General features: G+C 53.1%; 6 protein-coding genes across 6 annotated transcripts; 4 read left to right on the plus strand and 2 right to left on the minus strand.

Annotated features, from left to right (window-relative positions):
- Positions 1-152: 152 nt before the first annotated feature.
- Positions 153-633, minus strand: Triagg1_4836 (uncharacterized protein; the record flags this gene model as incomplete). Its single annotated transcript, XM_062899283.1, has 2 exons — positions 153-177; positions 236-633. 2 exons carry the CDS (start codon positions 631-633, stop codon positions 153-155), a joined length of 423 nt encoding a protein of 140 aa, XP_062756017.1.
- Positions 634-3,776: 3,143 nt separating this feature from the next.
- On the plus strand, positions 3,777-4,016 carry Triagg1_4837 (uncharacterized protein; the record flags this gene model as incomplete). The annotated part of the gene is made up of 1 exon (XM_062899284.1): positions 3,777-4,016. One exon carries the CDS (start codon positions 3,777-3,779, stop codon positions 4,014-4,016), a length of 240 nt encoding a protein of 79 aa, XP_062756018.1.
- Positions 4,017-4,394: 378 nt separating this feature from the next.
- Triagg1_4838 (uncharacterized protein) lies at positions 4,395-6,048 on the plus strand (the record flags this gene model as incomplete). Its single annotated transcript, XM_062899285.1, has 3 exons — positions 4,395-4,541; positions 4,607-4,683; positions 4,758-6,048. 3 exons carry the CDS (start codon positions 4,395-4,397, stop codon positions 6,046-6,048), a joined length of 1,515 nt encoding a protein of 504 aa, XP_062756019.1.
- A 1,004-nt stretch (positions 6,049-7,052) lies between these two features.
- On the plus strand, positions 7,053-7,631 carry Triagg1_4839 (uncharacterized protein; the record flags this gene model as incomplete). Its single annotated transcript, XM_062899287.1, has 1 exon — positions 7,053-7,631. One exon carries the CDS (start codon positions 7,053-7,055, stop codon positions 7,629-7,631), a length of 579 nt encoding a protein of 192 aa, XP_062756020.1.
- A 3,484-nt stretch (positions 7,632-11,115) lies between these two features.
- Positions 11,116-12,002, plus strand: Triagg1_4840 (uncharacterized protein; the record flags this gene model as incomplete). The annotated part of the gene is made up of 3 exons (XM_062899288.1): positions 11,116-11,308; positions 11,376-11,768; positions 11,866-12,002. The coding sequence occupies 3 exons, from the start codon at positions 11,116-11,118 to the stop codon at positions 12,000-12,002; spliced, it is 723 nt and encodes a 240-aa protein (XP_062756021.1).
- A 1,818-nt stretch (positions 12,003-13,820) lies between these two features.
- Triagg1_4841 (uncharacterized protein) lies at positions 13,821-14,246 on the minus strand (the record flags this gene model as incomplete). Its single annotated transcript, XM_062899289.1, has 1 exon — positions 13,821-14,246. The coding sequence occupies one exon, from the start codon at positions 14,244-14,246 to the stop codon at positions 13,821-13,823; it is 426 nt and encodes a 141-aa protein (XP_062756022.1).
- Between the last annotated feature and the right edge of the window lie 193 nt (positions 14,247-14,439).

Raw genomic sequence — 14,439 nt, forward strand, 5'->3', positions numbered from 1 at the left:
CCCCCCCCCCCCCCCCCCCCCCCCCCCCCCCCCCCCCCCCCCCCCCCCCCCCCCCCCCCCCCCCGGACAAATCCCACTCACCGTGTTGGCGGACATTCGGGATCGGAACGTCTTGGTCACAAAGTCGTCAATCTCTTTCCTCGCCTTGTCCGTCAAGTCCCCGGTGGCAGAGCGCGCCTTGAGCTCAAACTTGGTCCAGACGACCAGGTGTACGATGCGGCGATCAAGGCCATACGGCCAGTCGTTGTGAAGGATCTTGACGTCGTCGTCGTGCTGGAACGGGGCGCCGCGGGCCACGACGGGCGTGTCCCAGCGCAGGCGCTCCCTCAGGACAAAGTTGGCGATGCTGCCGTGGATCTTGGCCAGGCGGTAGGTGAAGGCCTTGTAGCGGCGCAGGTCAGAGGGCACGCGCTGGAAGCGCTCCAGGTTGTTCGTCCTGATGAGGTAGCTGACCTCTTCCCATGTCTGGGTGCGGTACTCCGAGTCGGGCGTGGAGACGGTTCGGAGGTCTTTGGGGTTGAGGCCGACGAGGAACGGCGGGCACTGAGGCGTGCGTTCCGTCTCGGGGACGTTGATGTGCCAGAAGGGGAGGCTGGCGCTGGGAAGGGTGATTGTGATGTTGAGGGAACCCATTGTTTGTGTGTCTTCTGGGTTCGTTTAGTTGACGATATTCCCAGCACGGACGGGACGAGGAGACGCCGAGGGTGGGCCGGAGGACGCCGAGGTGGGATTCCGGAACCGGAACGGAAAACGTTGCCACTCTGCCCGGGTAGTATTAACAAGAACAAGGTCTCGGCAGGGTATCCCGGAGTGCTTCAGAGATGGGACTGCTCGTTGGCAAGAGGCATTCAAGAGGGCGAGAAAAGAGACTCGCGGGGTACATGGCGATATAAGAGCAAACGGTTTGCTCTGTTGGTGCCAGAAGATTCTCCATCACAACACATAATCTCTGCAACATTCGGCTCCACCGCAAGTGCGCAAACTGGAAGCTCCGGAATGTGTCATCGCGGACTCACCCAGCGTGCATTGGCAAGTGACGCCGTCCTGGCACTATCTGGGCGATTTTCCTACACGCTTGGAATGTTTCCTTTGCCTTCTTCTGCATTGTGCCCCCAGATCCAGATGCAACGTTGTCGTGGAAAATTCGGAAAAGCTGGGAGAAAGCACGGGCCATTCAAGAGCCGGCGCGGCGCCACGGGGTCTGAGTGGCTGGCTACGGGGCGCTACAGGGCGTAGTTTAGTGGTTGCAGCGGCACTGATGGGCGTCGAGGCCCGCTGCAATGATGTTTTTTGGGGGGCACGGGATCCTATCTATGGGGCCTTTTTTACTCGTGCAGCGATAAAGGTCATCCATCTGCAACCTTGGCTTTATCTTCACCTGCAATCTTCTCCAGCCTCCATGATGGGGGCAAAAAGGCCGATTAAGTAGATTTTTTTCAAGAAGAGGTTGCAAAATAAAAGTTGTCTCTCTTTCCTTCTCAACGTTTACCCCCGGTCAGGAGAATCCGTTTGGAGACTGGCGCTTTTGCACCGTCGTTCGATGCTACAAGTTTCTACAGAAGGCGGAGCTACGGCGGGAAATTATCGTCATTTCTTGCAGTGGACCAAACCTGTTGTTAGCGAAACAGTACTAAGCAATATTCTACACGACCATATTTGCTTTTTTCCCCTTCTTCCTTCGTCTTGTTGCTAATAGACGAAAACACTGCAAAGTACCTCCCTTTTCCTTCCTTCTTTCATCTTTGCCCAATGCTGTTTGAGCTGATTCCGAGCAATGCCGATGCTTCCTTAACCCCACGTGTTTGGAGCCAAACCGGGCCGTTATAGGAGTTCCGGAGCTGATACGGAGGTCGCATCGTGGGAATGTGTCGATGCCTAACTCGAGTCCCATTTCCGAGTTGAGCAATTTTCCCTTCCAGAGGCGTTGGGATTGGGATCCGGTCGCCATATTAATATATGAAATATGCGGAAAGGAAGAGAGAGAAAACCGCGCGATTGTTGCTGCCACAAGTACCAGGTCAGGTTCCTGTTTGTCTGGACGACATCCGTCTCTCAGCCAGGCGGGAGGCCTTCCGGATGACCTCTACCGAGCAGAGCCGGCAGTAGTGCCGACTAGCAGCCTTTAGTACCTTGCCTGAGTAAGGATGCAGATGATGAACCTTGCGAGACGTTGTTGTCTGAAAAAGAAAAGAGACATGTCACTCGCGAGTCTGATGACTTTGTGCCTGAACCTCTCAAGTCCACGACTCCTTTTTTACCCTACCCGTCCATGGCGAGAGTCTAGAGCCTCAATCTCGTTGGGAGTCGAGGGATTTTTGCCTGCTTTGAGGGATTACGGCATGGGCACGCAGCCCAATGGCAGTCCTTTGGGCAGCCAGACGCAACATGGCTCCGTCATGATTTGCCGTTGCCTGTGTATCGCATCTGGGCGCCGATGCATATCGTCGTGCATATATACATGTGCGAGGTACCCCTAACACGAAGAGCGGGATGCAAGTGAGAATGAAGCCATGATAGCAGAGGGATAAAAAAAAAAAACTCTTCAGTCTCTTGCAGTCTGTCTGCCACACTTTTTGTCTAGTTTCTCTCTCGCTTTTGCCTCTTTTCCCCTCAACCCTCACCTCAAGCAGCTGAAGCGTGGTATTCTGTTGGGAACCGATTGGCACGGCTGGCACAGGTAACATGTGCCAAGCTCAAAGAGACGAGGAACACCCTCTCACACAATTGGCCACTTAGTTAATAAGCTTGGGCCGTGAAACCAGGCAGACAAGAAAAAGGGAAAAAAAAGGTGGCGGGGTTCATTGCTGAACTGCGGATCCCACCTCCCATTCACTGTGCAAAGTGGATGGCATTCAGAACAGGCTTTTGCTGGGCCTTGTTCTCCTGGCCCGGCGGCGAAAAAAAAAACAGACTTGACCTGGAAGCATAGCATTACACGTAGGTAGGAGAAGACGGTCTGGCTCAGCCCCGAATGAATGATTGGTGGTCCCCTCAACCCCCGGCCTTGGGCTCCTGACAATGAGGGGATTCGGCCGGGATAAGTTGCGCGGAGCTTCTGCTAGTAGGTCGATGCGAAATGCTGGTGGAGCGTCGTGGTTGTTCAGGGGAATCGACACGACACGACACAGCACAGCACAGCACAGCACAGCAACGATGGGATCCAGAAATTACGGTCAAAAAGTTGCAGCAGCAGCCGTTGACCCAATAATAAAGGGGCTGCCCCGTTTCTGTTAAAGCCAGAGGTTCTGCCGTCGATCTGTGGACGTGAGAATTGCTTCTCTTTTTCCTCCTCATTCCATCATCCTGAGCCTGCCGTGTAGCAACATAAGCCTTTGGGAGCTAAAGCCGCTGTTGTGTCTGTGTTCTTGTACGTATTGCCTCCATCTTCGATTTCGCCCCCCTCCCGCCCAACCGTCAGAACCTGCAAAAAAAAAAATAATGCCGTGAGCCTGCTGGCGGGCGTCACTGATTGACGTCAACACGACAGAATCAATCACAATCAGCACAGCACATGCAACAGCAGCGTAATTAACTGGGTCGTGCTAGATTGGCTAAACATCCTGCTTGGGGCAAAGCTCAATTCAAATCCACCCCGCCAGTCCATCATCCACCCCACCTTAAGACCTGATACCTCCCCCCTTCTTTGACGGCCAAACCAAACCTCCATCTCCTCCATTGAAAAGCTGCGAACCGCCGCAAATTCGAAAGGCTCGCCCGCGTACGAGCCCCTCCGTCTCACAAGCAAACACTCCAACTCGAGCAAACACACAATCACAATGGCGGGAGTCAAGAGCGCTCTGCCAACGCACCTCATGCCAAACCCCGAGGGCGACTTTGAGCAGCGTCACCATGGCAAGACTCGCAGTCACATGGCAAGTAGCCCCTCGTTTTCCTTTCCTTCGTTCTACGGCCTGTTGCTCGTCACCGTCGTGGCATTAGCATTGGCCTTGACTTTCACCGCAATGCGAGCCCTTGCGACGAGGGAAGAGAGACAGCTTGCTACCGCTTTGGCGTGATAGCTATGGGAAGCTCCCCGCAGTCTGACTTGATGACGGTACCCCTCCCTCATGGCTGTGCCTTGGCCGTGGTAATGTGCGCATCACGCCAGCTGGCGAGGCGATATGGCCATTGAGTTTTGAAAAAAAAAAAAAAAGGCCCTGGCAAAAACTAATGGCCGCGGGAGCGACCTGGCATCTTTGTGCACTTGCCATCAGGTGATGGCATTGCTGATTGCTGAGGGCTCGCAAGAATGGTGCCTCTCATCACTGCCAGCCAAGCTCTGCCCAGGTCAAAAGCAGCGTCTCTTCCCTTCTTCTTCATCTTGCCCGTTCCACGATTTGATTTTGATTTTGATTTTGATTTTGATTCTTCCTTCCCATCACCGAAATTTCAAAATGTCTCCCAGCGAAGAGCTTCGTGACCGCCAGCTAACCGATCGTACCCAGGCCTTCGAGAACACCTCGACCAACGTCGCCGCTGCCCAGATGCGAAATGCCCTGACCAACCTCGCCGAGACCGTTGAGGACCCCAAGGAGAAGAAGGTTAGAAATCATAATATACAACCCAAGGCGTGGCAGCTCTGCTAACGCACTGGATTTTGTTTTAGCTGTTCGAGACTGAGATGGACAACTTCTTTGCCCTGTTCCGACGATACCTCAACGACAAAGCCAAGGGAAATGCGGTGTACGTTTTATATCCCCCCCCTTCTCTTCCCCCCTGATGCTATGCGACGAGGGTTGCTGACAAAAGAGCTATAGTGACTGGGACCGCATTGCCCCTCCCGCCCAAGGACAGGTCGTTGACTACGAGGACCTTGCCAACACCGAGTCCGTGCAGTTCCTGAACAAGCTCGCCGTCCTCAAGCTCAACGGAGGTCTGGGTACCTCCATGGGTTGCGTCGGACCCAAGTCCGTCATTGAAGTCCGTGATGGCATGTCCTTCCTCGACCTGTCTGTCCGTCAGATTGAATACCTGAACCGCACGTACGGTGTCAACGTGCCCTTCATCCTGATGAACTCGTTCAACACAAACGATGACACCGCTGCCATTATCAAGAAGTACGAGGGCCACAACGTGGACATCCTCACCTTCAACCAGTCAAGATACCCCCGAATCTACAAGGACTCGCTGCTGCCTGTCCCCAAGTCGTTCAACTCGTCCATCACCGAGTGGTACCCTCCCGGACACGGTGACGTTTTCGAGTCCCTGTACAACTCTGGCATTCTCGACAAGCTGTTGGAGCGCGGCATCGAGATCGTCTTCCTGTCCAACGTCGACAACCTGGGCGCCGTCGTCGACCTGCGCATCCTCCAGCACATGGTTGAGACCAAGGCCGAGTACATCATGGAGTTGACCAACAAGACCAAGGCCGACGTCAAGGGTGGTACCATCATTGACTACGAGGGATCCGTCCGCCTGCTCGAAATCGCCCAGGTGCCCAAGGAGCACGTCAACGAGTTCAAGTCCATCAAGAAGTTCAAGTACTTCAACACCAACAACATCTGGCTGAACCTCAGCGCCATCAAGCGTGTCGTGGAGAATAACGAGCTGGCTATGGAGATTATCCCCAACGGCAAGACCATCCCTGGTGACAAGAAGGGCGAGTCGGACATTTCCATCCTCCAGCTCGAGACGGCCGTCGGTGCCGCCATCCGCCACTTCAACAACGCCCACGGTGTCAACGTTCCCCGTCGGCGATTCTTGCCCGTCAAGACGTGCTCCGACCTGATGCTGGTCAAGTCCGACCTGTACACCCTCAAGCACGGCCAGCTCCAGATGAGCGCCGCCCGATTCGGCGACGCCCCTCTGATCAAGCTGGGCAGCGACTTTAAGAAGGTGTCCGACTTCCAGAAGCACATCCCCTCCATCCCCAAGGTGCTGGAGCTTGACCACCTGACCATCACGGGTGCTGTCAACCTGGGCCGCGGCGTGACGCTCAAGGGCACAGTCATCATCGTGGCGACCGAGGGAAGCACCATTGACATTCCCCCGGGATCCATCCTCGAAAACGTCGTCGTTCAGGGTAGCTTGCGTCTGTTGGAGCACTAAACGCGTCATTCATTTTTCATTCACACCCCCCCAAAAAAAATACCCAGTGCTCCAAGATTTGGAATTCATCATCGTATCTATTATCTCCCATTTTTTTTTCATGTGCTGGCATAACGAGCGAGTTAGGGACTGGCCGAATAATGAACAATCAGCTCAGCTGGTAGCTGATGGGAAAAAAAAAACATGTAGTGAGGCAAGGGCGGAGGGAATGTGCCAAGGACATTCATGATTGTACCGATGGCTGCGTCGGCATTGTGTAAATACAGCTATGGCCTAGTAGTAATTGATGCAATGAGATGGCGTGTGTTGTCAATGTGATATCGTGTGTCGTCTGTCCAGAAAGAGAATGGAGAAGACGCTGGCTCTCGCTTTAATAACGTCTAATCCAATGGAAAGGAATGGCTATGGGGATGAACGAGCGCTAAGCCGCCCACGGGACCGAAGGGCAGGAAATCAAACGGATGTTGGCGTTGATTGTGAGGTGGGATCAAATTTGCAATTGCAGCTGGTATTTGGGCCAATGAGTCGAGCTTGGGCGCTTCGTCATGCTTGTGCCGATCTCCTGACGGCACGGCAAGTTCTCCTTTTCTTCTATCCGGCGTTTACGGCTTTGATTCGATGCCATGTTATGAATAGGTAGCTTCAACAAGATTAAATAGGGCGGAGCTATTTACTCGGTGGTAACTAAACTTCGTGTTGGCACTGCCGGGAGCATTTTCGACTAGGAATTCGCCTCTAGCAGGAATTACTGGCGACCCACGCTATTCGGACGGGGCAAGCTGGCTAAACTACCTAGTCGGAGTGTACCTAGATGGTACACTAAATAGTGTGTTAAATAGCTGGCAAATTAAAGTACCTTTCTGTAGCTTTTGCTGAATCGAGATAGAACTGGTATTATTCTGCCCCCTTTAAGTGGCTACAGCTACTGTATCGCGAAGTCGACAACGCGTTTCACAGAATCAACGACATCCAGCCCCAATCGAACATTTCCGCCAAAAAAAAAAATGCCTCTCCGACCGCCCCCAACCGACAAGCATTTCGCAACCTCAGACGAGGCCTTTCAGGCGCTCCAGGCACACGCGCGCGTCGAAGGCTTCGCCATGGTCAAGAAGCGGCCGTCCTGCTACGAGGACGGCAAGCCGCGTCGCTATGACATTGCCTGCGTGCGTGGAAACGGCGCGTACAAGCCCAAGTCGGCGGGCCTGCGCAAGTCCACGACGAAGCGCACGGGGTGCCCGTTCAAGATGAAGATTGTGCAGAGGAAGGACTCGGACGACTTGTGGGTGCCGGGCATCTTGTGCGGCGACCACAATCATGAGCCCGACCTGCCTATTGCTTTTCCTGAGCACCGGCGCGGGGCTTTGACGGATGCCCAGAAGACGATTATTAGGGCCTTGCTGCATCACTCGAATCTCTCGGCGAGGGGCATCATTGAGGTTTTGAAGCATCAGTATCCTGATGTTCTTCTGACGGAGAAGGATATCTGGAATTTGCGTCGGGAATCCATCCAGATGGGGTGGCCCATTGTTAAAGATGGTGCTACGAGTACCGGCACTACGAACACGGGTGCTACGAGTACATAGTCCACTACTACCTACCTATCTACGAACAGCAGAAAAGACAAAACTTGAAATCATCTAGACAGCCGCCCATCTGACGCGGTGGAGTCGGGTAGGGGGGGCCAGGAGATTGCCTATCGATTACTCTTCTCCACACGGAATGTGAGACAGGAACAGGATTTCCCCTCCAAGCGAGGCGAGGGCCCCAATGGGCTTGGCTTCTTGACGCTCTTTGGGAGATTTTGCGGGGATGGCTGAGCAGAAAGAGAGACAGGGGATTGGTTGTTCGGGGAAGAGGAGAGGCATGCCGATTTGGGCAAAAGAGGAAATGGGAGAGTGATGCCAATTACAGCATGCTACGAATACTACTACTACTAGTTGAGAGACAGAAAACAAGCTTGTTGTGGAAAAGAAAGAAGAAGAAAAGATGAGGTAATGAAAAAAGGGGGGCGGAGCTGAAGGTTGTTGATGAAGCTATTGGATGAGTTGAAAGAGGGAAAAGGGGGGCCTTGTGTTTTGGGTCAAGTGTTATTGATTTTCTGGCTAGGAGTACTGTGATTTCGGTGCAATGAGCGCCCTGGGCGAGCACAGCCTCGATGCATCGGCTGGGGGAGGGGGGAGGGGGGAGTGGATGACGACTGATGGTAGAATGTCATGATTGCCTCTTATTGATACGTTTTGCATTGTTCTCACTAAAGGATTAATGGGATGGGGAGAGGGTAAAAAAGCATGATGTTGCTGTTACTTATTAGGGCCGCGTAACGTGCAGATGGTGGGATTCGTGTTTGCGCGTTCAGAGTTTAGCCATGGGCTGCGTGCAGTGGGATGATGCCTGTTCGTGGTGCTACAGTATATTTCGTGGGGATAATGGCGAGAGTCGATGACATTTTCTTGCGAAAAGGTTGCGATGGAAGAGGAGCTTTGCACAAGTTGTCGTGGGGGTTTGGTGTTGTGGAGCGGAAGCGGGCTGTGTCGAACTCTGACGGGACTTTAGGCAACGAGGAAGGAAAACTTGAGGCGAATGGAGAAAAGACAAAAACAAAAACAAAAAGTTGAATCAACCAACATCACAAAGGTGCGTGAGGTGCTGTGCTCTCTTGGGAAATGTGCCGAAATGCAATGCATTGTATGGGCTGCTGATCGCGACGCGGACGCTATAAAGGCGTTTTTGGGGCTGGAGATTGCCCGTTTGGGAATGAGCCGGACCAGGGGCATGAAGTGGAGTTTTCTGCGTCGAGGCGGGTTGGCTTTTAGGGGAGAGGCTAGGCAATTAGGCTTGTTGATGGGTTGGGAAATAGATGGATGGGATCAATGGGATGGAGATGCTCGGCTGTTGGTTGGACTGCGGTGCTTTTGATTGCGGGATCGCATTGGGTCTGCAGGCCGCAGTGGGAACAAGACATTTTGATGACGAGAGAGTGCGAAAAAGCTTGAGCTTGTCTGAGGTGAGAGGAGAGGAGAGGCAAGGAGAGACGGCAACGCGCGCGCGATAGAGGGGGGAGCATGAAAAAAAGAAGCTTTTCAGGCTGCAGATGGCGCGGATGACGATGCTGATGGACACGAACATCCTAAAAAACACGAAGTCGGTAGGAAAAAAAGTCAATGGCGTCCCCCGTATTTGACAACGAAAATGTGGCATTGAGCTATCGACAAAGTGTGGCGGCGGATTTGGAGCTGATGGTGACGCTTCTGCCGTCGCCATTGGCCCTGGGAGTTGCCGGAGCTTCAGAGTTTCTTTTGATGACATGGACAAATTCGTTTTTGGCACACGCCGAAGGGAAAAAAAAGGCTCTTGCATTGCATTGGATTGCATGACACAGCACGACATGGAGATGGAGAAATGGAGAGATGGAGAGCAAAAAAGCTGTAAGCGAGGCGTAGGATTGCGGTTCCCCAAGACCAAGGTACAGCAGACTCCATGGCGCCAATTTCGCTGCCTGCGCTGTGCATGCAATGCAGTCTTGGTGTCTGGTGTGTGTACCTGCTACAGTGCAGTGTTGATGTATTCAATGACTTCATGTTGCTCCGGCTAGTCGCTGTGCAGGGTGCTGACTCAGGCGCTTCTTGTCTCTCTGCCCATCATTCTCTTGGCTCTAATTTCTTCACTGTTTTCTTGTCTCTTGTTGTTGTGCCGTTGCAGCCGCCTGGCATTGACCCGGTGGAATTTGATGGCCCGGCGAGATTGGAATGACAGACAGCCCAGGAACAGTGGACACGGCGCTAGGCCAGGTTGATGTTATTTCCCGGGGGGCACAGAAAAGCTTGGCCTTGCGCAACGCCTGTTCCAGGCACTCGACTCCATGTCCATCCATTTCAGTGGAAGCCCGCCATTCAATCTTACTCGTCCAAAGGCGCCTGCTAGTCTGATTGTCCATCCATCCACCATTGATCCATACAAGCACCTACAAGCTCAGGTGTGCTGCAAGAGCTCGCTGCCCGCTAGTGGGTGGCGCTGGGGCGGGCTGAAAAGGGCTGGCCAGGGGTTCCTGGGCGGTGCTGATAGGCCCGCACCGCCTGCAGCCAAAAGTGACGTGAAAACTTGGATCAACTCTGAAGCTATCCAAGCACCCGACACAACCTTGGAACCCCCCCCCAGGCAAGTCGCGATGGGCGATTTGGACTGATCGCTAACACCACGGCGGCTGCGCTCGGCCCCCTCCAATTCCCGCGCCCCCTGTTCGAGACGAGATGCTGGAAATGGAGCCTCCTGGGGGGGCCTTTTCGTCCAATTCCAGGCCGCCTGCCCGCTCCACTCCTGGCGTTGTCTGCTTCAGACTTAATTACCCGTTGCCGTCCTGCTCCGGCTGGCTTTCGCTCTTTTTTTCTCTCTTGATTCTGCTTTCTTTGCTCGCCATCTCTGCCTAATCACTCGCTTTCTAGGCCCTTGTTTCATTTGAGTGTAAGTTTTTTTCTCCATCTTTTTATCGAGTTTCCTGTTGCGGTGTTGCGTGTTTGTGTATAGTTGCCGTCTTTGGTTGGAGATGGAGACGGAAAAGGCGATCTGTTTCTCGTATTCACAACGAGATCGATCGCCTGCGCGCAGCTACCCCTGCCCTTTTTTCTTTTTTTCCTTCCTCTTCCTGTCTATGCTGTCAATTCTGTCCATCGTGTTCGAGCCAGCAACTCTGCAATGACAGAATCCACTCTGGTGGGCTGCTTTACGGTGCTTGCAGAGCTGTATCAATGGCTTGCCAGCTGTGAATGGTGAAGAGGCAGCGGCAATGGTTTGAGGACAGCTGAAACTGGTCGACGGCTGGCTGTCGGACGGAATGCACGTCTGCCAGCTGGAAACGGCTCAGTCCTTGCCTCCTGTTGTTTCATCATGCTCATTCCTAATGCTTTCCTCCCGAAACTTGGTTTCCTCCTCAACCAACATACCAGTCAACACTCGCTGCTTGATCGATCGGCGTAACAAAAGAAAACTGACCATCTCTTCCTACATCAGTCAAACGCTTCTTCTCGTCTCTCGTTCAGAATTTGTTTTCTCCGTCCCTCCAAACAACTCAAAATGAAGTACTCTGTCGCTGCCGTCTCGGCCTTTGTTGCCGTCGCTCTCGCCAAGCCCGAGTTCCTCAACTCTGCCTTCGAGGTCCAAGAGGGCAAGCCCTTCACCCTCGAGTACTCTGGCTGCTCTTCTGGCTGCGAGATTCTTCTCCAGACTGGTGCCAGCACCAACCTGAAGGACGTCAAGGTTCTTGCTTGTGAGTTGTCTCCTCATTGAGTAGCGCAGCCTGTTGCCAAACAAATCGCTAACCAACTGTGCGACAGCCTCTGCCACCGGCTCCTCCACCACCGTCACCCTGGAGGACCTTCCCTCTGGCATCTACAGCTTCAAGATCACCGACAAGAGCGGCCAGAGCAACTACAGCCAGCAGTTCTCCTACCAGGGCAGCGGCAAGGCCGTCTCCAGCGCCTCATCTGCCTCCAGCGCCGCCTCCAGCGCTGCCGAGTCCAACACGGCTGCTCCCACCTCCGAGACTACCACCGCTGAGCCCACCAGCACCAAGGCTTCCTCCACCAAGGAGCACTCTACCACGCTGGTCAAGTCAACCACTGCTCAATCCACCACCGAGGAGGCCTCGAGCACCACCCACTCTTCCATCCCTCCCAAGCACAACTCCACCACGGTTGCTCCCACACACGCGGCTACAACCACCACTGGTACGTATTTCTTGACTTCTTTTGGCAAACTTGTTGTTGTTTGCCTTGTACAAAGCTCGCTTCAGATCCCGCTAACCGATGTGTCTCGTGGTTACAGGAAGGCAAACCACTGCTGCTTCTACTTCCTCAAACCCCGCCATTACCACTGTTCCTCCCGGAAGCGCCGCTGGCCGCCTCTCTTCTCCCCTCGCCCTCGTTGCCGGCGTTGCCCTCGCCATTGCCTTCTTCTCTTAATTTTGTGGAGGGGGGGGGGGGGGGGGGGGGGGGGGGGGGGAGCGGGAGCGTCCCCTCCTTATTTTTGCGCATTAAAGATTTTTTCTCTGGTACACGGTTATTTTAATATCTTGAGGCAAGATTACGTTGTTGTTGTTTTTTCTTCATACAGCAGGGCAGGTTGTTAGGAAATGGATGGAAGAAGGGGGGGACGTATTCCCGGCGTCTGTCAACTTTTTCCTATTTATTGACGATTGCATGGAAAATTACCTACTCTTCTTTTGACGATGATGTCAGCCCCTGCATGTACTCTAGTGGTATACTAATGCATTATATCCCCCGTTTTTTTTCACTTCTTCTTCCTTGACTTGTTTGATCTACAAAACGATGTCCTATTTCGATGCTGCGTGCAAATGTGATTTGTCTGTTGATCTATGTACGTTTTGGTGTGGGACTGGGGGCTCGCCGTTTCCCGTTGGATGAAATTGAACCGTTGCACACGGATTGACAGGTGGATCGATGCAGCAACGGTCTGATATCATCCAGCTGACGCAAGGGGCCGTTTCCCGTTTCTTTTACCCCCGTGTTCGGAGCAAAAATCGGGAAACATACCTAGTAGGTAAGCAAGGGCTACGTAGTAGGCACACGTGGTAAGACGTTTGTCGCTCGTGTTAAATCCAGCAGAGTTTGGGAGATACGAAAGTCTGCTCCTAGATTTCGATGTCCACTTTGTGTAAATTTGTCAGGGGTAAAGAAGTCTTCGTAAAGATTGAAGTGCGGGCAACTAAAACTCTATACACTGGGCATTTCGCCTAAATCTCATCTGCCATGCCTTGGTGCCCTTTAGCTTCAATGCGTCAATTGATTGATTGTAAGTTCCCCCTGCAAGGGGGTTCTGTCTCGTCACGTTTTTTTGCCAAGGTTGCACTCAGCTGTTGATTGTAAATTGAGCATGCAACTCTCGTCACACTCTATCTGGAAATTAGCACTTGTCCGTGGCTGAGTGCATGTACATATTGGCCGGGCCGCGAATACCATTTGATGTGGATTGGGCACTAGTACTACCTATATCCTGGTGATGGTAGATTGACATCACAAACGGCACGGCATGGGTTTCACAAGGCATCTTTGCGCCTGAGAGGATGCAGACCAGTCGTTTCATCGGAGTCACATCGCATTTGAAATTGAATTGCTTGCAGCTGGACAATGTATGAGACATTTCTGGCGTGCCACTTTGACACGGCCATATATGCAGCTAAGGTAGTTATAAGAGTGATGCCCAATGTACAAAAACACAACCAACCAAACCTCCGTAATTAAAGTAGCAGATGTAACTTGAAGGGGGAATACAAAACATCAAGGCCGCCGTTGCGAATCATCAAATTTCCTCCCATAAACTACACGCGAGAACCTTTTTTTCTTCTCTTTCGTCATTTTTCTTCATCCAGGTATAAGTCATCGGCATCCAAAACGGCAGTCGCGACTAACTTTATTCATGCATCCAAGGGTAGTGGGGGAAAGTACGGTGAAGACGAGCAGCATCGGTCCGCCAACGGTCCGGGCATTTCAAATTTCTCCTTCTATCCCTTGGTGGTGGTTGATTCTTCTTCTCTTTGTATTCCTCGATGTTTTCTGCGTTGGAGCGGGCGAATGCGTGTCTCAGCTCTCCTGTGTGAGAAGGCTGAGACTCTGCTGTTCCGGATTCATACGAGACACTGTCGGCATAGGCACGTGCCCCTGAATCGGATTGAACGACTGTCGGTAACGACGATTTGTTGACCATGGTGTCGTTTGCAGGTATGCTTGTCGTTCGATCCAATTGCTTGTCTGAGTAATAGCTTATTCTTTGCCCAGGCTACTGATTTTGTCCTGAGCCCAGGGCCCCATGTGGGAGACCTCATGGTCGACGTGATGATCGTTGGCCGTGCCGTACGCAGAATCGCCAGTCTTGGAGTCTGGAGTGCCCATGCTACAGACACTCCTACCATCAGCAGCGCCGGTAGTGTGATCCGTCGAGGCCGGACCAGGCCGGGGTGCTGGGGCGTTTAGCCTCGAGAGGTCATTACGAGCACCACTGTTGGCATCGGTGGTGTTTGTGATTTGGCTGTGACTGGCATCGGTCGTCGGTCCGCCTTTATTCTGGACGTCGTCCCGCCCGGGTTGCGAGAGAGAGAGCAAGAGAGGATTTCCGACGGCGTTGGTCACGTTTGCCAACGGCTCGCGGAATGCACCTGCGGAGAGGTCGACGTCTTGGGGGTAGGCCATGTTGGAAACGAGTGGCTTGAAAATCAAGGCTGTCAAACGGGTGTGAGCGTGGAGAACGGAAAGAAAGAATCGTGCGTTGCAAATGGAATGTCGATTGCCTGGAGACAAGATGGGTCAGGTTGAGAATGACACTCGGAGGAGAGGGGCGGGCTTTATACTTCTCTGGCAAGGCGTCCAAAAGCACGGATCAAGA

This window comes from Trichoderma aggressivum (assembly GCF_033847375.1).
Source record: "Trichoderma aggressivum f. europaeum strain CBS 100526 chromosome Unknown scaffold_016, whole genome shotgun sequence".
NCBI classification, from domain to species: domain Eukaryota; kingdom Fungi; phylum Ascomycota; class Sordariomycetes; order Hypocreales; family Hypocreaceae; genus Trichoderma; species Trichoderma aggressivum.